At 40.8% G+C, this 24,880-nt stretch overlaps 1 protein-coding gene across 13 annotated transcripts in view; it reads left to right on the top strand.

The window, feature by feature from the left end:
• PPFIBP1 (PPFIA binding protein 1) overlaps nucleotides 1–24,880 on the top strand; it is a 179,248-nt gene that overhangs the window by 112,055 nt on the left and 42,313 nt on the right. For 4 of the 13 annotated variants that reach the window (XM_037915147.2, XM_043538313.1, XM_037915154.2 and 1 more), the window contains 7 exons: nucleotides 6,539–6,625; nucleotides 8,677–8,790; nucleotides 9,680–9,811; nucleotides 19,269–19,361; nucleotides 19,923–20,015; nucleotides 22,095–22,209; nucleotides 24,056–24,088. In XM_037915147.2, coding sequence (XP_037771075.1) covers nucleotides 6,539–6,625; nucleotides 8,677–8,790; nucleotides 9,680–9,811; nucleotides 19,269–19,361; nucleotides 19,923–20,015; nucleotides 22,095–22,209; nucleotides 24,056–24,088 — 667 coding nt within the window. The remainder of the gene's footprint in view (nucleotides 1–6,538; nucleotides 6,626–8,676; nucleotides 8,791–9,679; nucleotides 9,812–19,268; nucleotides 19,362–19,922; nucleotides 20,016–22,094; nucleotides 22,210–24,055; nucleotides 24,089–24,880) is intronic. The other 9 variants (XM_037915204.2, XM_037915183.2, XM_043538337.1 and 6 more) reach the window with 3 other exon arrangements.

The following is a 24,880-nucleotide window of genomic DNA, read 5'->3' as shown; positions in this document are numbered from 1 at the left end:
TTGATGTCTCAAATTTGAACAAATTAGGCTCTTTGGGGGGTGGGGCTTTGATGTCTTAAATCTAGTGAGAAACTGCTTTCCATGGATGAGGGAGCAGGCGCCCTACAGCCTCCCTTCCCACCCTAGCTCCACATTCTATACGATCTCCAGATAGATGAGGAAACCTGGCCATTGTTAGCTTCCCCACAAAAATATCTGCTTCAGGAAATCTTGATGGCACACAGGCGCACCCCCTTGTGCGTATTGTGGTACGATAGCTCTCTGCATCACTACTGCTGCAGCTTTTGGTCTCTCAACTAGACACAATGTTCGGTCACATCTGTAAAATACACGAAGATAAATGTGACCGAAATGGAGTGTAACTGGAACATTCACAAGCACTGTGCTTCACTAAAAAGGGTAAGAACATCCTGTTTTTCTTCTGAGTCGTGCTATTTGTTTGGGTAACAAACTATAGCACATAACACTATTACAGTAAGGGTTGCATTTTTGTGTTGTAGCAGATACTGAATTGTGACTGAAGGAATTAACCATCCTGAAATAGTGTCCCCTTCCAATCTCAGCAGCTGCTTTATTTATTTTTAGAACATGTTTCAGGTGAATTGTAAGGTTCTGTTTACTTGTTTTCAGACTTTCTTCTAAGTTCATTTTGGGGGTGGGTGGGGGTGTTTCACTTTCATTTCTGCTAAACCTTTTAAAAGTAAAATTAGTTTAGTGTATTTTTCTTCTTTATGATGAAATTTCACAGGCATGTCCAGTAAACTTTTAAAAGTATGCTGTTTAATAGTAGATCACTATGATTATAGCTGGCTAATTTATAGCTGTGATGAAAATCACAAGGGTTGTAAGGAAGAAGAGTTCAAAGGAGATGCAGGCTTGAGAGAGAAGAGGTGGACTTCTGTACATACTAGTTAAACTGATTAAGGTAGCGGAAGCTATAGCTAGATATATAGGGCCTGATCCAAAGCCTATTAAAGTCAATGGGAGGAAGATACTATGTATATGATCGTGTGATGTGGTATAAAGGTTTCCACAGTTTGAGTCTGAGATTTACTCATGAGTGGTGAAGCTATACATGATTTTTGTGGGTCATCCCAAATGAATGTCAGTAATACCTTTTCTGACACAGCACACAATCCTGTGAGATAGAAACAGGGGGTTAATGGTTTGGTGGCAAAATCTACTGGTGGCACAAAATGGTTTAGGTTAATCAGGATTAGAGAAGATCTGAGGAACTCGAGGGACCCAACAAAGCTAGATGAATGGGCATCATGGTGCAGATGTTTAGAGTTGACAAATGCTCAGTAATATGTGTTGGAAGGAATAATTTGAGCTATTTATATATATTAATGGGTTCTAAGTTAATGCAAACACTCAGGAAAGAGACATGAGTGTGTCACTGGACAGCCCAGTGAAAAACCTCTGTTCAATGTGCAACAGTGTTGAAAATAGAAAACTAAATGTTAGGATGTACCCATATAAAGAAAGGAATAAAATATGTTATAATGGAATATAACACAATATAAAGCAAATATTTAGCTGGAATGCTGTGTTCAGTTCTGGTTATTTTATCTTTTAAAACAAAAACAAAAAAAAAAGAGGGGCAGGAATAGAGAGGTTCAGAGATGGACAACAAAAATATCACCCTTCATAGGCCATAAGTGAGGCTAATTTTTGAGGGAAATTCTATATTTGAGGGAAAATAATGCAACACTTCTTTGGCAGATTGCTTTAAAATGGCACCTGTTCGAAACTGCTCAGTGCTTTGGCGTGTTAAAATAAGTTTTAGTAGGTAGAGGGCAGATTAAACAGCAAAAGGTGCAGGATATCTTTTATCACATGACTATCCCCTCCAGAAGTGTGTATAAAAAGAAATCTATGCATACTCATTTAAAATGTATTTTTGCAATTGTTGCTGTGGGTTGCTGCAGTCTGTGCTGAGTCTGTGATTTTATTAACTAGTAATGTCTTGATCCTGCAAGATTCTAAGTAGTCTGGACCTGATCCTGCAAAGCATTTTAAGCTTGTGAGTCGTCTCAATTACTTCATTAGGACTGCTCACTTATTTATAGCATTAAAGCCAATATTAGTAAGTCTGCATTCTCTCCTCCCACCAAAACATCTTTTTTTAACACAAAACCTCCAGAATCCACATAGTAAACCCTAAGTTACTGGTAGAGGAAAGCTTTCTTTGAAAGGAAGAAAAGTTTGTATTTTCATTCTTCATGTGCTTTGGACTACATGAAGTAGTCCAGAAATGCCCAAATGGTAAATCCTGACTTCTCCTGGCAAATGCAAACACTTTTTGGTAAATTGTAAATACTGACCTAAATCTCTCACAAGTTTCTATGAAAACAAGTATTCTGAGCTTGCTTTTCTGTACTGTTGTGTACTGTTGCTGTGCACTGTTAAATAGCTGCCGTGACCTACGCAGAGGAGGCTGCTTTTCAGCAATGGGTGAAGTTATTACTAGAGTGTGCTTTGTTCCTTCTGTAGGCCAAGCAGACTGCACACATCAGTGGGTCTTTGCATTCCAGCATTCCCTGTCTCTCATGAGTAGCTCAATGTACACCACTCTCCCATCCCCCTCTAATTCAGGGACTCCCTATTACTCCCTTTCTCCCCCCATCCTCTGTGGCCCCCCATTTGCCCTTCCTCTCCATACCAGGTCTCCCATTCTCCTCCCCCACCCCAATCTGCCAGAGGCTCTGCATACACCCTGATTCCATCCCTTTCCCTCCACCCTTCTTCTGCCTTTCCTTTCTCCTGGGAGACACGTCATTCAGGGTGTCATCATTTTAAACTCTGGAAGGGTGGGCGGAGCTGAGGGGAGGATATTGTTATTCTGGAAGTTTTTAATGGCGGCCGTCAACCCATTCTTTGAGGTATAGGCAATTGGAGAGATAGTTGGAGCTGGATTCACAGGACTCTGGGTGTCCCCCATTTCCCGCTTTCGGTTTTTCCAGTTTTCATGAAAATCATTAAGGTTCTGCCTAGAACATTCTCTGAAAGTGAAGAAATGGTTGTATGTGCTATCATATGATAGACAGAGAAGCGTCATTGAGTTGAGCATGAGACCTTGGTTTAATCCACTCTAGTCTACACTACAGACCTATATCAGTATAACTACGTTGCTCAGGGGTGTGATCTTTTCACCCCCCCTCCCCGAGTGACATCATTATACCAACCTCATCCACCCCCACCCCCGGCTAGGCAGTGCTGTGTCAGCCGGAGAGCGCGTCTCCCTTCGACGTAGCTATGGCCTCTCACGGAGGGTTAGAACGTCTTCATTAAAGCACTAAAGCTACGCACTGGTGCGACCGTGCTGATACAGCGTTTTAAGTTTTGACCTGCCTTCAGTCAACTCTCTGTTTTTACACAGGATTTACAAAAGGTTTCTGGGTTTGGTTGATTTGGCAGTTTTGTTAAAACCTGTCATTGCCAGTACAATAAAAGAAAATCTGCTTGTTGGGGAAGAGAGAATACAGACTTACTCTGCCCTGAATGGGATTCCCATCTATTTACTGTTGGGCAGGGGTTTATGGCAACATTTTTAAATGTGTTTTTTTTTTAAAAAAAAAAAAGTTGTCAGCTCCAGGTATGGTCTGAAGCCTTTTTAAAATAATGATGTGGAGAAAATTCACTGTTGAGCACACGCCAAGCCTGGACCATCTGGGACAGAGAGGAAACTTTCTTCTCGAGCTTGGAAATGAAGTGTCCTAGCAAAATGCTGTACTGACCAACAATGCTATCACACCTCATCAGTTTTCACCCATATTTGGAAGACTCTCGTGCTTTAGAATAAGCACCATAAAAAAGATATGGCTCTGTATGTAGATTTCCGTTGGGGTCAGTCTGTATTGATTTTGCACAGAAAAGAAGCAGAATGAGCCAGTGGTTAGGGTGCTAGCCTAGCACTTGGGAGACTTAGGTTCAATTCCCTGCTACTGTGTGTGACCTTGAGCAAGTCTTAACCTCACTGTGCTTGAGTTCTTCATCTATAACATGGGGATGATATTTCCCCACTTCATATGGGTGTTGTGAGGCTAACAGTGGTAATGGGGCTGCATAAGCACGTGAGATAGATAGAACCTGCAATGGAAAATGTTGATCAAATATTTTCACCATTTTGATTTCAGAAAACTAAACAGATACCAGATATGTAACACTGATTTACAAAATAGCAGCACCGGCTATGAACATTTGTTTTTCACATTATTCACACACCATGTAATTTAAAAGAAAGCCCTTCCCTTTAATATCCAAGAAGAGTTTACTTGGGAAACTCTTGGACTTGTTTGGCCTGTCTTTCTCAATTGTCTGTGAGGTAAATCCCGATTACTTCAGCTAAATTCCAGTGAACGCCAGAACATTTTTATGTGAACACAGACAATGGCTAAGCCTTGCCCTGGTGCTTAGAATCCAGCAGAGCCAGGATGAGCAGAGATACTGGCAGGTTATTCTGCATCAGGAATCCTTCGAGCACAGGAGTACACATGATGGACAGCTGCAGTGTACTCTGGGGCACGCTTCCTGCTCCTCTGAGAATGTTGACCCTGGTGCCAGATATTGATTGCTTGAGTATATGACAGAAATTCTTGCCTTTCTGGGAAAGTGATACATTCTTCTTACCATGCAGTATCTCCCTGGTACACCAAGGTGCCTACAAGCAACACACCCTCTGCCACAACACTCCAATGTAGCAAATGGCAGGATTTACCCCAATTTCTTGAGGACTTAACCTTTAACTGCTTAATATTTCTATAATTTTAAACTGAGCAGTCCTCCATTATATTTTGAATGTTGTACTGCAGTTTGCGAGAGTACAACAGGATGTCTGATTCTTGGAGCATGCATGGAGTTGCAGGGCTGTTCTGCTGACTCATGCAGGTGGTCATTAGACCCAGCTTGGGGAATTTCTTTTAGTATGTATTAAGAAGACAAAAAGAAGGAAAGGAACAGGACCTGATCCAAAGACTGCTGAAGTCAATGGGAGTCTTTCCATTGTCTTCATTGGCTTATATCAGGCTCCCACGCTTTCCCAAGTGATTTATATGAGGATAGGAAGACTATTTTAAAAATAACTTAATCATTGCTGATATTATAAAATGCTTTGAAATAATGATGAGCGTGAAAGAATTAAATCAGATTCTGTTCTCTATTTAAGATAGTTTACGTTTTTCTGGTGGAATCATTATGAAAAAGAGGTCTCTCGGTTGATTCATTTTCCTGCTGTGTTTTCAGTTTCTGGGCTCCTGGGTAGCATCAACATAATTTTTTCTTCAAACTGAGGCAACTTCTTAAAGAAATGTATTCACAATACAAAGTTTTGCTTACACAGTGAAATATATCTGAGGCTGTGAAGGGTTGCCCTGTATTGTGTGGGGTTTTTTTAAATTACTCTGTATGTACTATCATGCAGCATGTTGCTCATAAGTAATGATAACATTTGAAATAATTCATTTTGTTTCACCTCAGATGGGATATTTTGTGGCTGTGTTGTTTTTTCACTTGGTGAGCTTCTTGAGGTACTCATCTCTTTGCCAGGGTGTCTCGGAATGCTACTGTATCATGCAGATATTTCTAAAATGCTGAATGTGCAATAAGTGACCTTGGGCAATTGAGTCACAGAGGACCAATTTCTTCCTTCTCGTCTTTAAGTCCCCACATGCTTCTTGTGCTGAACATGTAGCCCTGTGTCTTTTCTTTATATTGTAACCCTTTTAGGCCGGGAAAATGTTAGGAATAAAATCTGTTTTTAAACTGTGCAAATTAACAACACTATACAGTGTAATTTTTATCCATAATAAATATTTGGATTGGTATCTAAAATCTGGTCTCTTTACGGGCTGCATAATGAATTTGAACCTTAAGGCTGAATAGATTTAGGTTCTGTCTATTGCTGCAGAATTAGAGCCAATGTTTTTTGCTGATTGCTACGTGCTTTAGCTTTAAGGAAATGCTTATTTACTTTTCATATGATAATTTACTGAGTCACTCAAGACGCATATGTAAATCTGTGGTAGAGCTCGTCCTTGACTCAAGGGATCACGGGTGATGATGATAGTTTGCTTGAGAAAAGTGACAGATGCTGTTTTAAATAAATTGAAGAGATGCTAATTTTAAATGAATACATTCTCTTAAAAAGCTAACAGAAGCAGTGCTTTTAGTGGGGTTTTGTAGAGCACAGTCTTTTTATTTCCCTTTATTGCTTCCTCGTCTATTAATCAAAGTCTACATGCCGAAAGTAATGCTTAGTGGGCCAAAATCTCTGCTACTGTAACTTGCACTTGGTGGAGTTACAGCAGCAGAGAATTTGGGGCCAGATCCTCAGTTGGTGTAAATCAGCATGGCTCCATTGACCACAGGTTACACCAGGTGAGGATCTAGCCCATCATTTTTATATTTAAACCTCTTTCTTGAAGTGATATTGCATGTAGCTGGAGTTTCTAGGGTTCAGTTATTTTGGAGTTTTATTGATGAAAAATGCTAAGAATATGATAGCATATAAACCACACTTTTTAAATTTCTTTTTCAGACTAATGGACATATATCTGGTAATGGAGATGTATATCAAGAAAGGCTAGGGCGTCTGGAAAATGACAAGGAATCTCTTGTTCTGCAAGTAAGTCATTTCCAAAGTTAGGTTTTTTTCCTCTTCTGTGTATGGATTGTGCTTTAAATGACTGAATGAGAAGCTTTGAGTGCAACATTTGGACTGAGAGTTTATTTAATCTTGCTAGATGAGCTTGTTCACAAGGCCTCTACCTTCTCTGATTCATATCCCTCCTTCAGACCCACGTTGTCTTTGACACCTTAAAGAAATTATACAACTAAGAGATCTATGTATTTTTATTTGCTATTTTTTTAAATTCTTTATTCAGGAAAGGCTAGATGGAGTAAATTCATAATCTGACTGATGTTCTCCTGGTCCTTCTTGTTTTAACTTCTTCCTTTTGTTTTTGTTAACCTTCTTCATTGCATCAGGTCTGACAATTGTAAGAGCAGGCATCAGGTCATCTTACCTGTAATATGATGGAGCTAGTATCCTGGGCATTGTAAAGTAACTAATAATAGCTAAGTAGGATCAGGGCTGCTCAATAGCTGGATGGGCTAGGTAGTCCTACAAAATGACATTGGTGATACAGCTGAAGATACCTTTGAATCTGATTTGATAGTAAAATAATGAAGTAGCATGATCCTCAAAGGCATAGTGCTGGTAGACCTGCAGATTCCCAGACAAGACTCTAATGAGACCCCAACCAATTGTGGACATTTAAGAACTCATAGTATATTTCAGAAAAGGAGGTATGAAGCCCTGTGATCCTGACTGAATTGCAGCTTTGGACAATTACTATCTGCCTACCAAAAATCCCACTGAAATTTCAGCAGGCCAGTGGATTTCTTTTTTCTCCTCCTCACCAAAAGGAAACAAAGGTCTCGTTTACACTAAAAAAATCAGTAGTGAAAAATCCACACTCCTGAGCAAAGTAGTTAAACTGACATAATCCCCAGTGTTCACCTATCCGTTGACCTAGCTACACCTCTGACGGGGAAGTTCATTACCTATGCCTCCCATCAGCATAGGTAGCGTCTACACTGAAATGCTATGGTGGTGGATCTGCAGTGCTGCAGCTGTGCCGCTGTAGCATTTCAAGTGTAAACAAGTCCTCAGTAGCTATGGAAACAATGGGTAGGACTAAATGGTCAGTTTTCACAATGGAGAGAGGTAAGCAGCGGAGTCCCCAAGGATCTGTACTGGGACCTGTATTACACTATTCAACGTATTCATTAATGATCTGGAAAAGGGGGTAAACAGTGAAGTGGCAAAGTTTGCTGATGAAACAAGACAGAAAATTTCATATGCCACTCTATAAATCCCATGGTGCACTCATATCTTGAATACTGCGTGCAGTTCTGGTCGCCCCATCTCAAAAAGGATATAATGGAACTGGAAGAGGTTCAGGAAGGGCAAAAATGATGATCAAGGATCTGGAATGGCTTCCATATGAGGAGAGACTAAAAAGATTAGGGCTGTTGATCTTAGAAAAGAGATGATTAAGGGGAGATATGATAGAGGTCTATAAGATCATGAATGGTGTGAGGAAAAATGAATAGAGAAGTGTTATTTACCCTTTCACACAATACAAAAAACAAGGGTCACCTGATGAAATTAATAGGTAGCAGGTTTAATACAAACAAGAGGAAGTACTTTTAATGCAACACACAACCTGTGGAACTCATTGCCGTAGGATTTTGTGATGGCCAAAGGTATAACTGGGTTCAAAAAAGGTAAGTTCATAGAGGATAGGTCCATGAATGTCTGTTAGTGAAGATGGACAGGGATGCAACCCCAGGCTTGGGATGAGCCTAAACCTCTAGCTACCAGGAGTGGAAGACAAGGGTGGATCCACTCCATCATTGCCCTGTTCTTTACACACCCCGTGAAGCTCTGGTATGGGCCATTGTCAGAGATAGGATACTGGACCATGGTCTGACTCACTATGGCAAGTCTTATGTTCCTCCTCAGCACATACAGCATAACTATTGCAGAACGCCTCCTATGTGCTGTAATTGCAGAGGTTGCCTCTTATTATTTATTCCTTGTCCTGCAGGGTGATAGGTGCTATATAAATTCAAGGTAGTTACGGATTTTCATATTTCTGTACTCTACAGGTAAGTGTACTTACTGACCAGGTGGAAGCACAAGGAGAAAAGATTCGAGATTTAGAGTTCTGCCTAGAGGAGCACAGGGAGAAGCTGAATGCCACAGAAGAGATGCTGCAGCAGGTATTGCGAGGAAGCCAGAGCAATTTCATTTCTCTCACTGTCTGTCCTTAGTAGATTTGTGCGGTAGCACTGAATACTGTTTTGTCTGCTTCTGTCAGACTGGTGTGTTTAGTACAAAATTTTGGAATTTATAGTGTCACGTGAAGAAGTGATAACTTTCTTGTTTACAGTTCTATTTTATTTGTTAAAATCGTTCTTATTCTGAGTCATGTCAGCCCTATCCTGCAGAGTAAGGATCTAGTCCTACTCTCATGGGAGTCCCTGCACTGACTTCTAAGGGAGTTGGATTGAGGCCCTAGGTAGGATGGGTGTTATTTCTTAGCTCTAATTTATTGTAACTCTACTTGCTGCCCTTGGCAACTGTGACAACCAGCAGGTTTGTTGGGGCAGCTGTTCCTGGGTCTGACAGCGATCACCCCACTACCCATGATCCTCGATGCATCCAAGTTAACTGCATCCGACCCGCAGCCACCTATTGTTCAAGGATTATCTCTCTCAATGGCTGCTGAGTTGTCAGGCCTAGAGCAAACTGACTTGCACAGGACCTGGGGATGTCCATTATTCACGTCCTTTTCCTAACGGGGTGGAATTGGGCATTCCAGGGGAAAATCCCTCGTTAAACTAGAGTTAGAAGTTGAGTCCTGATTGAAGAGACAAGCAGCAGTCAACAGTCAAGACAGGCATTCAGTTAACCAGGTTAACAATGGCTGGTATTCTTTGGCTTGATAGATTGGAGGAGGAGTCCTGCCTTTCTTTCCAAGAGGCCTCTAGATGCAGGAAGGCCAGTTTCCTGCTCTCTATTTCTTGGGGCCGATCTTAATGTGGTGCTAAGCATGTAATTTTTCCCCCTCAGAAGAATAACTCTCTGTTCCTCTTCATCTTGAATCAGGAACTTCTGAGTAGAACATCTCTTGAAACTCAGAAATTGAACCTTATGACAGAAATTTCCAATTTGAAGCTAAAGCTAACCGCTGTAGAGAAGGACCGATTAGACTACGAAGACAGATACGGAGACACAGAGGTGAGTAAAACAGATGAACTGATCCTCAGAGCTTCATGTGGTTTCAAGTTACGTGAAACTTTCTCTCAGTTTAACAAAAATAACTTTCCAAATTCAAGTCATTCTGAGTCAGAAAGAAATGGGATTTGAGATGGACGGGCTCATGGTGGGAATGAACAGGTACCTTGCCTTGCTGTGCTCCAAACTAGGAGGTCACACTCTTTTAGAGTGTGGCTCATGTATGTCACGGCAGATTTTCAAGCATTCTCTTGTAATGAAAGACTTCTCGCTGATGTTTAGTGAGAGCCAGACAGCATCTGACAGTTCTTTTAAATATCACTCATTTGACAAGTCAGAGTGTAAAATCCTGTCCCTATTGAAGTCAATGGGAGTTTTGCCACTGACTTCAGAGAAGCCAGCTTTTCACCCAGAGTCTGAAATGTGTGACAGATATCCAAAATGCCAGCAGATATTCACTTAGGTCTGGATTCTGCCAGACTTTTACGTGGGTGCACAGGGATGGGAGGCGAGGAGATGAATATATAGAGCCCTTCCCACAATGAACGGCTTGAATCAGGGGCAGGCAGAATTGCAACCCATGGCTCAGCTTCCTCTTGCTGCACATGGGCTAAGAAGTGGCAACTTAAAAATGAGTATGTTACCTCTGTGTTCCGGAGAGCTGTTGGCCTTGTCTTCACTGCAAAATCTGTACCATTTTTTGAACACAGAATGCCACCCAGAGCTCCCAGTAGGGGGCGGGGAGGGAAGGGGCCAGTCCTTCACTTCCCTTTAGGCTAACACAATCACGCCTATAATGTGCCCAACAAATGTGTGTTTTAATTTCTTTTTGGAAGATGGAGCTCTCTGGTGAGGTTCACCAGAGTTAAGCCATTCAGCATGCGGCTTGTTATGCACAGTACCTGCACTTTTTTGTTTTAATTTTTAAACTGACTCTTTTACCGTGGCTTTCTGCTACAAGGCTCAAACTGGCCAGCCCAGTTCCATGTGGTAACAGCGAGGGTGAATTGAGCCACCCCATAGTGGTGAGCTATACCATGCCAACAATCTTCCGGTGGCTGCACAAGTTATTGCAGGCCATTTTAAGCTCTGATTTTATAAAAAGAAACTTTAAGTTTCTTACCCTTAACGTTGCAAAGGTAGGATTCCAAACGTGAATGAATCTGTGGAAAGAAAGAAACAGTAATGTAATTCTGGGAGGAATGACAAGCCCCATTAACTTCAATAGTGCACTCATTCTGAAGGCTGATGATGATAATGTAAATGTCAATGTTCATCATTTTAGCAAAGACATCTAGCTACTGTGGAGCTATGAGCAGAGCTTGCTTAGAGTTCTGTTGCCTTTTCCTTGCAGTCTGATCCCAGTTTTATATGAACGATTGCTATTGCCTAAAAGCAGTGAACTTAACCAGTTCAGACAAGTGCCATGCATCCCAGTGCTGTAGAAATAAAATCTCCATCTGGCACAGGCAGACTGAATTCTTCTTGGTATTGGTAGTGCTGTGATGGGTCAGTCACATTATAATCGACTGGTTCTTAGAACTCCCCCAACTTGTAATGTTCTTTACTCACCCCCGTGACACGCAGTAAAATGTGAAACTCTTTCCTAAGACAAAAAAACACAAAAGATACAATGTGATCTGATCCTTACAAACTAAAGACCTCGCTGAGCAGTAAACACGTCGGTACGAATGGCAAGCTTTTTTTTTTTTTTTGGGAGGCAACATTTGACCCAAATGATCACAGTAAATGCGTATTGCTGAAACTGAATTCTGCTCTGACTCTGCTTGGAAGCATCGCTTGGTTTCTTAAATAAGTTTCCTGAAACAGGTAACACAAGTGGTTGACCCTTCAGTTCTTTTGCTTTACTCTTTTTATTTTCTTTTCTTTTTTTTTTTTGGGGGGGGGGGTCTTCTGATTACAATTTTTTCCAATCTTTCCTGTCATCCCCTTCTTTCATTTCCCTCTGCACTGCAGTCACTCCATAATGTTATAGCAGTACTCAGACAACAGATGGAGAAAGTGGAGGTGGAATTAGCACTGTTCCAGGAAAAGAGGTTACAGTATGGGGATCAAGAGGTGACTTTTCCACACCATGCATTGCAACTGTAGACTCTGTGCAAAAGGCTTACCTGCATGGCAGCTATTAATACTGATATTTCTCTTAAATGCCTCCGAATATGCCTAATCGTGGTCTTTTATGGGAATAAAAAGAAGATGCTGTAATAAAATAACATTCAACTTAAATTGCATTTAAATGCAATTATTCATGATGATGATAAGAATAATGTAGTTTTATTTGCAGGACATCAATGCCAGAACTAATAAATTATTACTAAAATGTGTCTTGCTTTTTTTAAAAAAAAAGGTAACATAGAGCTGCTTGCTTTATTACAGAACTTATTAGTTCTATGAGCTAGCTAGCCCTTCATGGCAGTAAAGAGTTGGTGACCACTCTACATATCTGTGTTTTATAGTTTTGGGGAGTAGAATTTTAAAAAGTGCTCATTGTTGACTTAACTCTACCCCCACTGAAGTCAATAGTCCGTTGATTTCAATGAGGCCAATGCTGAGTGCTTTGAAAATCCTGCCCTTGTGCCATTCACAGGCACAAAACCAAACAGAGAAACTTCATATCCAGAAGAAAGCACAATCAGCAAAAATGTCCTGAGCCCTCCAAAGAAGATAGTTGATTACTCCGAAGTACAGAACAGACTTTATTACTGATTGAGTTAAATAATTTACTCCCACACAGCCATCCCATTTTTGCTTAAATATACTACTACTGCTTCCCTTTCAACTGGAAGTTAGTTTACCCTATTCACTGCTTCTCTTTAAATGAATACCTCCTTTTATTCTTTTTGCATAATTTCCTTCATCAGTTAAATCTTTGTCTCCTAGAGTGGCTCTGTCCAGTATTCTCAAATACAGTAGCTTTTCAAGGTTTATGATGTAATTAATTTCAGTAACTCAATCAGTACTGATCTATTTCTTTTCTATATTAAATAATCCCAATTGTGTCAGTCTGTTCTCTGGTAAAAACCTCTCCATGTATTTCTCTCTGTATCATCTTTTTGTGCTGTGCTCTATCCAGCTTGACTGCATCTTTCTTGAAGATGGCCAAAGCTGAACATTTTGGTCCAAATGTGGTGGTATGGATAACTAGGTAAACATACCTCGCAGTACTTGAAGCCTTCCAAATGGGAGGAAATTTTATTTAGGGAGGGGTGTTCAGTCAGCCAGACATGACCCTCTACAGAGCCACAACTTGAAGTTAAAACTGTCCTCCCTTCAAGGTTCAAACACCACACTCCTCTGTGGGGTGATTCTATGACATAGGTGCTGGAACTAGGGGTGCTGCTACACCCCCTAGCTTGAAGTGGTTTCCATCATATACAAGGTTTATATTTTGGTTGAATGGCTCTCAGCGCCCCCACTCTACAAATTGTTCCAGCACCCCTGATCTCTGAGTGGTGCAATGTCTCCTATGGTTGAAGTTCGCATCGCCCAACGCCAGTAGGGGGAAATGAGCCCCGCAGCCTAAAAATGTCCTGAATGTGCCCCAGCAGCTACCCATTCCCGTTACTCATGCTAGGAGCATGATTAATATGAGCAGGAGACGGAATGGGGGTGTTGTGGGAAGACAAGAGGCTACATGCCAAACAACCCTCATCCCCAACATCTGAGCCTGCCATGGAAAGTCCTTCGTACAAGGAAAAGCTGTGGAGTATGAACTGCATAGGTTTTGGGGGGAGCCAAAGATTGGAGCATAAGAGCTGCACTTTGTGACTTCTGTCTTTTGGACATGTATGTACACCTAGCCCAAGCTATCATTTTAACCCTTTTGTGTGTGTGTTTTCAGAGGAGAGGTTAAATACAAGTTGAGCAGGTTCTACAGAAAACTGTCTCCTATTGGTGTTTCACTTTTCACTCTAGGCTTGATCCAAAGCCCATTGAAGCTAATCGAACTCTTGTTGATCTCACTGGGCATTTGATCAGGGCCTAATGACGATATTGTGGTTTTCCATCACCATATCTGAAGAGCCAGGGGAATTTGGTGTAGATGTGGCAAGCACTAGCACCAGTTCCCAGAAGTAATCTGACCGTGGACTGTTACACTGATTTGTATTAGAGTAGCACTTAGAGGCCTCCATCAGCATTGGGGCACCAGGGTACTAGCACCTTTTAAGCAATAGTCCATGCACTGAAAAGTTTATAATCTAAATCAATAAAATAGACAAAGGGGGGGAAAAAAGGACAACACAAGCAGTTGATGAGGGAACTGAAGCACGAAAAGATGGACTGGGATTTTCAAAGGAGCCTGAGGAAGTTAGGTACTATTGAAAATCCAAGTCTGAATGACTTGCCCAAGGTCAGACAGGAACTTCGTGGCGGAGCTGCAGATTGAATCTGTATCACCTGAGCACTCGTCCAGTGCCTAACCACATGACCATCCTTCCTTCCTACTAAAGGAGGCCAGGCTAACTGCAGTTCACTGTGTGTTACAGAAGAGGGGGAGCAGAGCTAAGGAGTGCAAAGAGCAGGATTGTGGCTGGCCACTGTGTAGATGCATAACAGGGAGGCAGAGGCTGCTTATTCCCCCTCTTTTTCCCTGGCCCATCTGTGCAGGGATGTAGTCTGGCCCATGTGTGCTGATGCAAAGGTTTTATATAAACCTACTTCTCTGCCTTGGAAAACTGACAAAGGAATGTAATTTATAGTATAATCTCATATATAACATACTTTGGCAGGAAATGAATTGTTAAATTTTCTTCTGCAAAACACATTGGTGATATTTCAAAAACAGAAATGTGGTCATAGATGTTCTTTAATTCGTTTTGTCACTTTGCAATAGTTGTATAATATTTTTGATGATGATGATTATAAATTAGACAGCACCCAAATGTGTAGGAAGAAGTTGATAGAATAAATAACAAGGCATGGTTCCTGCCCTGAAGAGTTTACAATCTAATATTGGACATGACACAAAAAGACAGTAACCATCAATAGGGGATGGGCTGAGAAAATGCTTGGCTTACAGCAATAATATTAGCCATTGAGGTTGTGTGCCCATCTTAACAGTTCTCTTAGTTCTTTTTTTTTTTTCATTAAATTAACCTGTAGGAAGAAATTTTTTAAGGGATTTTGAATAAGGATTTGATTTTCTTTTTCTGGTATTTTCAATGTTAAACAGTTCGTGATAAAGTTATAAGTAATAACTTTATCAGTTACAGACATACACAAGATTATTTGCCAGTTGTTTTGAAGTCAAACGTATAGCAACAAAAAAAAAATCCAAATCTATTTTGATAAAAGCAATACACAAATCTAAGGCCAGAGACGCAGGGATTTGATTAAAAACTTCAACATTTTTCATGAGCAAGGTACAGTTCAGTGTATTTAATTGTGTATGTTTATAAGTAGACTGACATGCTCTGTTAGGTCCCACTTCATCTCTAAGTTGATGATGGGTAAGGAAGTGCCAGGTGGAGCCAAGTTATAAAGTTGTATGCTAACATATGGATCATTAACAGACTCTTAATGATCTCTAATGATTTTTAATTAACTTTCTAGTTCCAGTAGCTTAACTTGGAAGGGGTGTAGCTATATACCCTGACCTTCAAGTCAACTGTAAATTTTTGAAGTAGATGGAGAAGAGCTGTTTTATGTGGCAAATTTTTTCCATTCCTTGTTTAACCACAAAAACATAGTTCCTTCCCCTCCTCTTCCCACCGGTTCAGAATTGCAGCTTCTTCAGTTCTGTTTGTGGTTCACTGTTGACATTTGCAATTTTAAATGGTCTGAGCTTTCTTAATTGATCCAGTATTGTTGTCAAGGGCATTAATTTGTGTCTCTGTAAGGAGATATTCCCCTGCATTCACATCAAATCTGTTTCACGGAGCGCATACTCCAAAGACACAGGCATCAACTGCTTCAAAGTGGCAGGGAGGGCCACAGCTGTATTAAACTATGCCCCAATTGCTAACTAAAACTAGAGGGCAAGAAGTGGTGAAAGTCGATAGGATGGGGAGATGCCTGGTCTGCCTGTGACGTGCTGCTCCTTGTTCCTGTTACTGCATCTCAGTTCAGGGGAGCAACCCAGTCCCTCAGAAATCACAGTAATACCCCAGTCCCAACAATGACCTGCTGCCTGATACTGGGCTAGATGTGCCACTAAGCTTCCCAAAGAGCATGGGTGCTTCTGTAAGACTCATCAGTCCTGGATAATAAACCTGATTCCCATTTGGCAGGAGGATGGTTTATTCTACCATCTTACAGATGAAGCAAGGTTAAAGGCTAGAGCTCCCAGAACCTAGTGAATGACACAGTCAGGGTCCCCATTTAACCCTTACTGCCAGAAGTACCCATTGACCAACAGAAATAGCTTAAATTCGGTTGCAATCATGGTTCAGGATAATAAAAGTTGAGTAAACTCCCCAACTCCCCTACCCTTTTTCTGTAAGATTTATCTGCCTCCTGCTTCTTGTCTGATCTTCTTTAAGAAATAAAAATATTGCTACGTGGTCTTCAGATTCACTGAGTAGCTAGCATAGTATAACCAGTGAACTAGCTAAAAGGCAAGTAGGTGGAGAACATCTGGAACCGGGGTTGGAAGGCAAGTCATTCCAGCTACCCATAAATATCCTAAGAAGGGTGCCTGTCATTGGCTGGCATGGATGAAAGAAGACTGCAGCACCTTATATAGAAACTGGTAAAACAGAGCACCATGCTGTTGTCTGGGGCTTGAAAGTTGTTAAACTAGGAGGTTTTAGTCATTTTTCCATCTTCCTGTGCCTGTTTGCCAGGACTCATAAAAAAAGCTAATATATTTTTCTTGTGTGTTTTTCAGGTGAAACAGCATTACAGTTGCTGTAGTGTATTTTAAGAATGCACTTTTAGCCAAAATATAATACGGGTCTGGAGATCCGGATTAACTAACAAAATTAGACATGATGAATAAAAAGCTAGCCAGAGGCTTCTTTCAGACCCTCAGCACTCAGGGAAATGTTTTCCCCTGCCAAACAGCAAGTTCAATATACCTTTTGTTATTTTCCAGCAAGCCATGCCTTGTTTACTTTCATGGGAGAGACATTCTGCCCAGTGGTGAATGTTCTGTGCTAAAGAGGCTGAGGAGTCCAAAGACACATGCTGCTCATTTCTGCTTGGTTTAGCTACCTGAGGTTGTTTATGTAATCTAGTGCAGTTCCTTCCCCTGTGCTCTGCAAATACAGATACAAAGGATGCCCAATTCATTGTACTTACCATGCGTGAATCCTCAAAAGGTTTCACAGCTCAGTTTGGAAGTTTATCTGAGAGGATAGTCTGGTGGTGAAGGCACTGGACACTTGGGTTCAATTCCTGGCTCTGTGACAGGCTTCCTAGTTGACCTTGGGCAAATCACTTAATCTGTCTCTGCCTCAGTGTAAAATGGGGATGTTAATAATCATCGGTAAGGCTAAGATCTTGTCATAGATATTTTTAGTTAAAGTCACGGACAGATCACGGGCAATAAAATAAAAATTCATGGAAGCCCATGACCTGGCCGTGAAAATATCCATGACAAAATGGGGAGCCACTGGGCAGATGTGGGGGCGGGAGCTCTGGGGCCCCCCACCACCTGTGAGGGCTTGGAGATCCAGGATTCCCCTCTGCCTGTGGCTGGGAACTGCAGGGTTCCGGCAGCCCAAGGTGGAGGGGAGCTGTGGGGGGCTCGGCCAGGAGCTGCAGGGTCCTCCCCCCCCCCGTGGTGGCTTGGAGCCCCCCACAGCAACTATGGGGGGGCCCTGCCATCCACTGGGGCCGGGAGCAGCAGGGGCACCACCTTCTACCTGCAGCAGTTGGAAGCTGGAGCAGCAGGGGTCCCCCTGCCACCCGCCTAGGCTGGGAGCAGTGGGGGCAGGGAGCTTGAGCTGTGGGGGCCCCTGCTGCCCGCTGCGGCTGGGACCTGAGGGAGTCTCCCATGAGGGGTGGGGAGCTTGAGCTGCGGGGGTCCGCCTGCTGCCTGCGGTTTCCGCGACCTCCGTGACCAAATCGTAGCCTTAATCATCAGCATACTTCCTTGAATCTTGATTGAAACACTGTCAACCTTGGGTTTAGTCTCACCTCTTTTAACAAAGAGTTCTAGAGCTGGTATTCCGCTGCTCCGAATGTTCTACTTCTTACCCCGCCCCCCCAAGAATGTTGAAACCTGCTTGTCCCTAGCTGCATCACTTCGGGTGAAGTGTAGCTGCTTCGAAAAGCTCAGGAAAGGCATGGCAGTCTTTGCAGAAGTCCGATCCCTATCCATTAGGGTTAGGATTGTGAGCCTGGTTCTGAAGCAAAAGGGGAGTCAGTGGAGTTCACAAAGCACACACGTGACAGCGTTCACCGCAGCTTTTGTTACTTACGAGGCATGTGGATTTCAGCCTTTTGATGGCAGTTGCATTTACCCCCTCGTGGCGTATGTTGCAATGCCATCTAACTTAACGTGCCCAAAAATATGGAACGCTATGAATAATATCCCATTCGTTTCAGTGACAATATAGGTCACAAAAATTGATAATAGGATGTCATCTGCTGGGACTACATGCACAAATAAGGTGAGCATAATTTGGGTTCACATTGTGTTATCTTTTCTCAATGCTCTCCAATAAGAGGTCTATTTCATCTTGTTGTATAGCCTCAGTTAAATGTAACTTGCTTATATAGACCCTTTATGAAGCCAACATTTGATTTTGTATAACTGGAGGGGTTTTATTCTGGGTGACTACTATTTTACCATTTGTATTTTAGAGAGAGGACCAGAAACAAGACCTAATTTCATAGGAATATTGAAGAGTTACTGGGACAGAGTCTCCATTTCCTTGTCATTCACACCTGTGCAAAATGGGTGTCAAATGCTACCAAATCAAGCCAGTAGCATTTTCCATGCACCTTCTAGTCACAGGTATAAATGACTACACGAGGTGCAGGATGGTGGAGGATCAGGCTGCTATTTTACTTAAAAGTTGATAAATCATCTGATTGTTGCCTGCATGCATTAATTTGGTGCTTTGAGGAGGAAACCTGGAAATCCTTGGGTCTGATTCTCAGTTGCATGAGGGTCTCTTTATGCTGCTCTGGAAATATAAAGGTGCTTTGAAGGGGCGGCGGCGGGGGGGATGGGACGCTGTGTACATAGGGAGCACACCCGCCACTGAAAGCTACCTTTTCCTCCCCTGCTTCCCTTCTTCATTCCTATATTGAATGTAGGAACTTGGAATTGGAGTCCATGGATGGTCCACCAAGCTCTGAGTTGCTTGAATATTTGTCCTGACCTAATTTTGAACTTTGAAGTGTCTGTATGCACAATGTGTGTGGGTTGTTTTGTTTTGTTTTTGGTATTGCTTTGTCTTTACTTTCTCACTGATATATGGTTGTTTATCTGGTTTGTTTTGTTTGTTGAATTTCTCTTTTTTTTTTTCTTTTTCCTTTCACTCAGGGTTTGATGCAGGAAATCAATGAATTACGGTTAAGAGTGGGAGAGATGGATAATGAAAGACTTCAGTACGAGAAGAAGCTTAAATCCACCAAAGTAAGTTACACTGAGGGAAAGAGGGGAAGGATGCGTGTAAGCTGCAAATTTTGGAACTCTATCTGGTTTTCAAACATCCTGAAGTCTTGGGAATTTGCAGATCGAGGGCTTTTGTGATGCTCATTTAAAAAAAACAGACAAGCCATTTGCAAATTTCATATCAGGTTCTGATTTCAAACCTCAACACAGAAGTTCAGGAGAGTTCAGATCAGGGCCACGGGTTCAGCCCCATTTCTGAGAGGCACCATTGCTTTAGTTACAAAGATTGCTGCTTGCAGCTAGTTATTTAAATTCTGTTTAGATATTTGTATGCTTGTGGATTAGGGAACATCATGAGTAATGAGAAAGGCGTGGACCACGGGTGGGATGAAAACTGACCATTATTTTCTTTTAAATGTGCTATAAATTATCCATGTTTACTCTGAAGAGAAAGCAGTAACCTGAGCAATTCTAGCATGCCATTTCTCTAAGTATCTAACTCTGTTGTGAATTCTGTTATCTATCTAGCCTTGTTTCTTTTCTATCATTAGTTTTCTCTCACTCCTCTGTCTCTGTCACCAGTCTTTAATGGCCAAACTTTCTAGCATGAAAATCAAAGTGGGTCAGATGCAGTATGAAAAGCAGCGGATGGAGCAAAAATGCCAGATATTAAAGGTGTAGTAGATTGTGGGTAATATTGGGCCTGTTTTGAATCCTTTCTGCACCACTGCTTTGTGGTCTGTGTTTGCATCTTGCTGTCATGCTGTCTGTGTTTTTTATTGATTACTTTCTGTTGACATGCAGTGTGCTCTTCCCACTAGAAACTAAACCTTGGGAAATGAGATGTTTTTAGGGCATAAATAGGACTTTACAGGGATTTCAGTGGTTCACAGGCCTTGGGTGGTTTACCCACAACTTTATTTTAAATTTAAAGTATCCCCCTTCAAAGGGGTAATTTTCACTCCTACAGCTTGCATTCATTATTCAGAAAAAGCTCTTACCCAGCTGCTTATAGAAGTATAGACTCACACACTAATTTCACGTGAATTTCTTACCAAAGGCTTGTTAATGTATTTTTAAACCAGAAAATAATTGTTGTAATACATCAACTTCCTCAAATATTATGAGCATAATAAATTAACAGACCATATGTTGAGTTAATTGGGGAAAGTACCCTGCATCAGAAACTGAATGCAACTCCAATTTAAATCTCAATTATTGTACTAAAAACTCTTAAAGATCCTAAGATAGGGACACATTTGTGGAAGAATGTAGGGCCCAAACCTGCGTGTCCTGTAAAACTAAATCTCCCACTCTGAAACCAGTACCAGTTTGGAGTGTCTGGGGAATGCAAAATCAAGCCTTTTTTTCTGGAAACATTGGAATCACTAGTGAAGCTCAGGAAGGTATTTCAATCCAAATGTTACATTTTAGCATATCCGTTTCAGGATTTAATAGAAATGTTAGAAATTGCAAAGGCAATTTTGAGTTTTGCTTTTAAAAAGAAAGTTGAGCAAATGCCATTTTATAATTATCAGATATGCTTCCACAAAGGGTAAAATCCTATTCCAGCTATTCCCATAAGAAGTCCCAGTGAGGCCAAAGGGACATGTTGTTGTTCAGGTGAGCAGAATTTGGCCCAAAGTTTGGAAACAAAATTTAATGCTGGGTCAGTGTGTATGGGGGTAGATAAAGTTCAGAAGCATTTATCTGACCCCAAGAACCATCTGAGCTTTGAGTGTTCCAGTGAAATGGGACCCATATCCAAGCCACCCTCTTTGATTTTGGTTTACAAAACCGAATCACGGCTGAGGTGTTGCAATAGCAAACCCAGCTAAAGTGTAAGTTATAGGTGAACTAACCTGTGTAGGTGCAGTGATCCGATCCTATGTTGTCTGAATGGAAAGTGAGCATAGATAGAATATCTAGTCCATGAGGTTTGGTTGGTTTCCTTATTTAGACCCTCACTGCTAAAACTGCCTGTGACTTATTTTCTTTCTTTTTGTCTGAATTGCTTTTCAGAGTGTTTGGCTTTTTTTTTTTTTAATATTATGACTGATTTTCTTTCATAGTCAGTTGTGTGTATTGATAAAACTGTTCATGGCCTGTTTTGAGACAACGCTGTATTTAAAGAGAAAAAAACATCTATTAGCCTTCAAACACATGCAGTAAGCGCATACACCCCACATGTTCGGATACTACGTGATAAAATACTAGGCCGAAAATATAGCACGATTCAATTATTATGCAACTCTATTTCACTTTCAGCACTTCGAACGTACAAAGTGCTGTGAAAGTGCCATGAAGCATATAGCCTCATCCCCTTTAATTTTACTATTTGTGCATGCTAAAAAGAAATACCCCTTTTTCCCCAATGCTGCTTTTAATTCAGACAAAAAAAAATCATACATTTTAAATTGGTGATGGTACTTGCATGGAAAATTTGGTCTGAATCCAAACTATTTCCAAGTCTGGGGCTGTTTTGACCCAGGGGAAGGGTCTGTCCTGTTAGAGATAGCAGCTTTACTAAAAAAGTTGAGATTCAAAGTTTTGGGGACAGATTCTCAGCTGATGTTATTATTTCAATGGGCCCATAACAGTTTGCACCAGATTAGGCTCTTCTCCCTGGGCTTCTTAGGTGTGAAATTTTGGCTGGGGACCATCTCTAACTTAAATAGTAAAAAAAATTTTAAAATCCTCTTCAAAACTTAAACCTTGTTCTTCTCATGGATAAATGATTATGGATCTATACAGGATGAACTGGCATCTTTGAAAGAGAAATTGGAACAGAAGGAAGCAGAAGTAAGAAAGTTACAAGAAAAATTGGTTTGCAAGATGAAAGGAGAAGGAGTTGAAATAACTGACAGAGGTAAGAACAAAAGAGGCTCTCGGTTAAGTGGAGGTTTCTAGAGGTGTCTTTTGCACAGTTGTAGTTATGCCTTACCTGTTTTAAATAATTGTTTCTGTCAATTGTTATAAGGGAATCATTGTTATAAACCTCAGTTTCCTTACACATTTTGCCAGCATGTTTATTCCTTTTAACATATTCGGTGAGTATTCACAAAGCAATCCTAAAACCTACAATGATAGGTTGTTGATTTGCTTTAAAATAAGGTGACCAAGTGTTTACAACTCTGAGGCCCTGTCTACACTAGAAAGGGTTTGCTGGGAATACCTCCCAACCCCATGGAGATGAAGCTTGTAACTGCAAAAGTATAGTTTACTGCTCTAATGGAGTAAGTTATACTGGCAAAATGACATTGTTGGGAGCGGGGTATAACTCCATCTATGTTGGGACTTGGCATAGCTAAGTCGGTTAGGGGTAAAGGAAGAAAACCACTCCCCTGACCAATTTAGCAGTGCTGATAGGGTTGCCAACTCTGACCAGAGCTATCCCAGATTTTTTTCCCCAACATGACATAATATCATTTTCTTAAAACGTCCTATTAAAATCTCCCGGATTGCTTTCAGTAGTCACCCGGAGATCGATATCGATTCCGGGAGACTCCAGGCCAGTCCTGGAGGGTTGGCCATCCTGAGTGCTGACAAAAATTTTAAGTGTAGAGCAGGCCTAAGTGGGTGAAATTCAGGACATGAGCACAAGGCCTACCTACACTACTTGGAAGTCCCACTTAAACTCTATCAGAGTCCTACTTAAACCTGAATTTTCATGGAGAATTGTCATTGTGGTCAACATTTTCCAGTTTCTCAGTGAAAAACTGGAAACCCAAATCTTTTAAAGAAAATTTTTAAAAATCGGGTTTTTTCTTCAAAATTTGCCAAAAAAAAATAATTGGCATTTTCTGACCAGCTCTCACTTTACTTCTCAGTAACATACACTTGCTATAGTCAGTCTTAAGATTTCTGAGATTCCATTATTTTTGTAAAATATGCTTCATTACATTTGCTAGACTAGTGTGAAGTATTATTGTACTATGAATAAATAAAACTAATTGGACTTCAATTGCCAAGATGAATGTATAAAATACATTGTGTGCATTATCTTGCAATTTTTGTTCCCGTACTAATTTTCTAATGTTTGTTTTTATTGCATTTATTACTCATATTGAGCTTTTTCCTGGGAGGTGCCAAGCATCCTCAACTTCGCTGCTCCCTTTGATTTATGGTACTGAGCCATAATTTGCAAAGTTCGGTTGCACACAGGGGTCTCCCAGTCATTACTGTGAATGAACCAAGGTTCTGTTGTGTTTGGAAAATGTTAAAGAATGCGTTTTTTGCAATGAATGCAATTGAAATATTTGCAGATTATCTGCCATGTTTGCAGATTTATGCTTACCTGAGTAATTATATTCTGTTCTCTATTATCAGTTGTTAGTACAAGTGTAATATATTTCATGTCTAGTGTTACGGTAAGAGCAGTCTGTTGGGATAAATACTATATGAGACAATGTATGTGAAAACATGCAGGCGCGAAAAAGTGCTGAGGCCTTGTATAAAGTCCAGTTGTATAGACTCTCATGTCAGAGCCCTTACAAAGTAATCCTGTTTGGCTTTAGCAGGTGAGTAGGGAGTACTTGTGTGCAAGGTTGTAGGATTGGGCCCTTAAATTATAAATGTTGTTTGTTTTACTCTTGTTGTCAGAGGGTAAGGAATGATTCACTGCTGACTCCAACAGTAACAGCGTATAATGTTAAATGGTATTTAATGTCATAACCTGTATGCTAATTTCAAATCCACTGGGTTTTCCTGCACAGATGAAAATTGTAAAAAGAAGCTCAAAGACAAAAGTAAGGTTTCCTAGTATCTTTCCACGAGCATTTATACTTCAGAAGTTCTGTCCAATATAGCCTTCTGCATGTGTTTTTAAAACTGCTTTAACAGAAGCTGTTAGATTGCCTCATCTATAACCCTCAGTTACATTATTAGAAATGAAGGGAGATTTCAATCCGCTATGACTTTTAATATGAATCTTTTTATTGAAAATCTAGTAAACAAAATCTTTGGCTTCCTGAAGCAGCCTGAGAGAGGGAGCCTGCTATACTTGTTCACTTCTAGGTGCTTTACACGCCCGTTAGATATGACTCATTGTAGAAAGGCTTGTAAGAAATTAAATTGATCCTGCTAAGAAGTACTTTTACAGATGGTTAAATAAATAGATTTTTCTACATAAAAGGCACATATAAATAAAACGTATCCCTCTATATTAAGTGCATTCACAGTACGGTAGGCCAAATTCTCTGCTGGCATAATTCGATTGAAGTCAGTGGAGTTGCACCAGCAGAGAATTTGTATATCTAACTTTAAACAGCTTTATGTATCCAGTGAGCCAATCATGACAGGATGATACATTTTATACATCTTTCTTTGGTCGTCCGTTTTGTGGAGGAAGAACTTTCTTCACCCCTTCAGCAGTAATCCTCGGTTATATTTGTTGGTGTGCGATAATCCGTAGCAGATTAAAACACTAATCTGTGATGTTACAACGCAGAATTTTTGCTTCTTCATCCTTTTGATCACTCTTCCATATTTGTAACTTATTTAATTTTAAAGCTGCATTTGCTCATTCAAAATAGGTAGAT

This window comes from Chelonia mydas, chromosome 1, assembly GCF_015237465.2.
Source record: "Chelonia mydas isolate rCheMyd1 chromosome 1, rCheMyd1.pri.v2, whole genome shotgun sequence".
Classification (NCBI taxonomy): Eukaryota; Metazoa; Chordata; order Testudines; family Cheloniidae; genus Chelonia; species Chelonia mydas.
The sequence above is the reverse complement of the archived record's forward strand: the minus strand, read 5'-3'. Positions and strand labels throughout refer to the sequence as shown.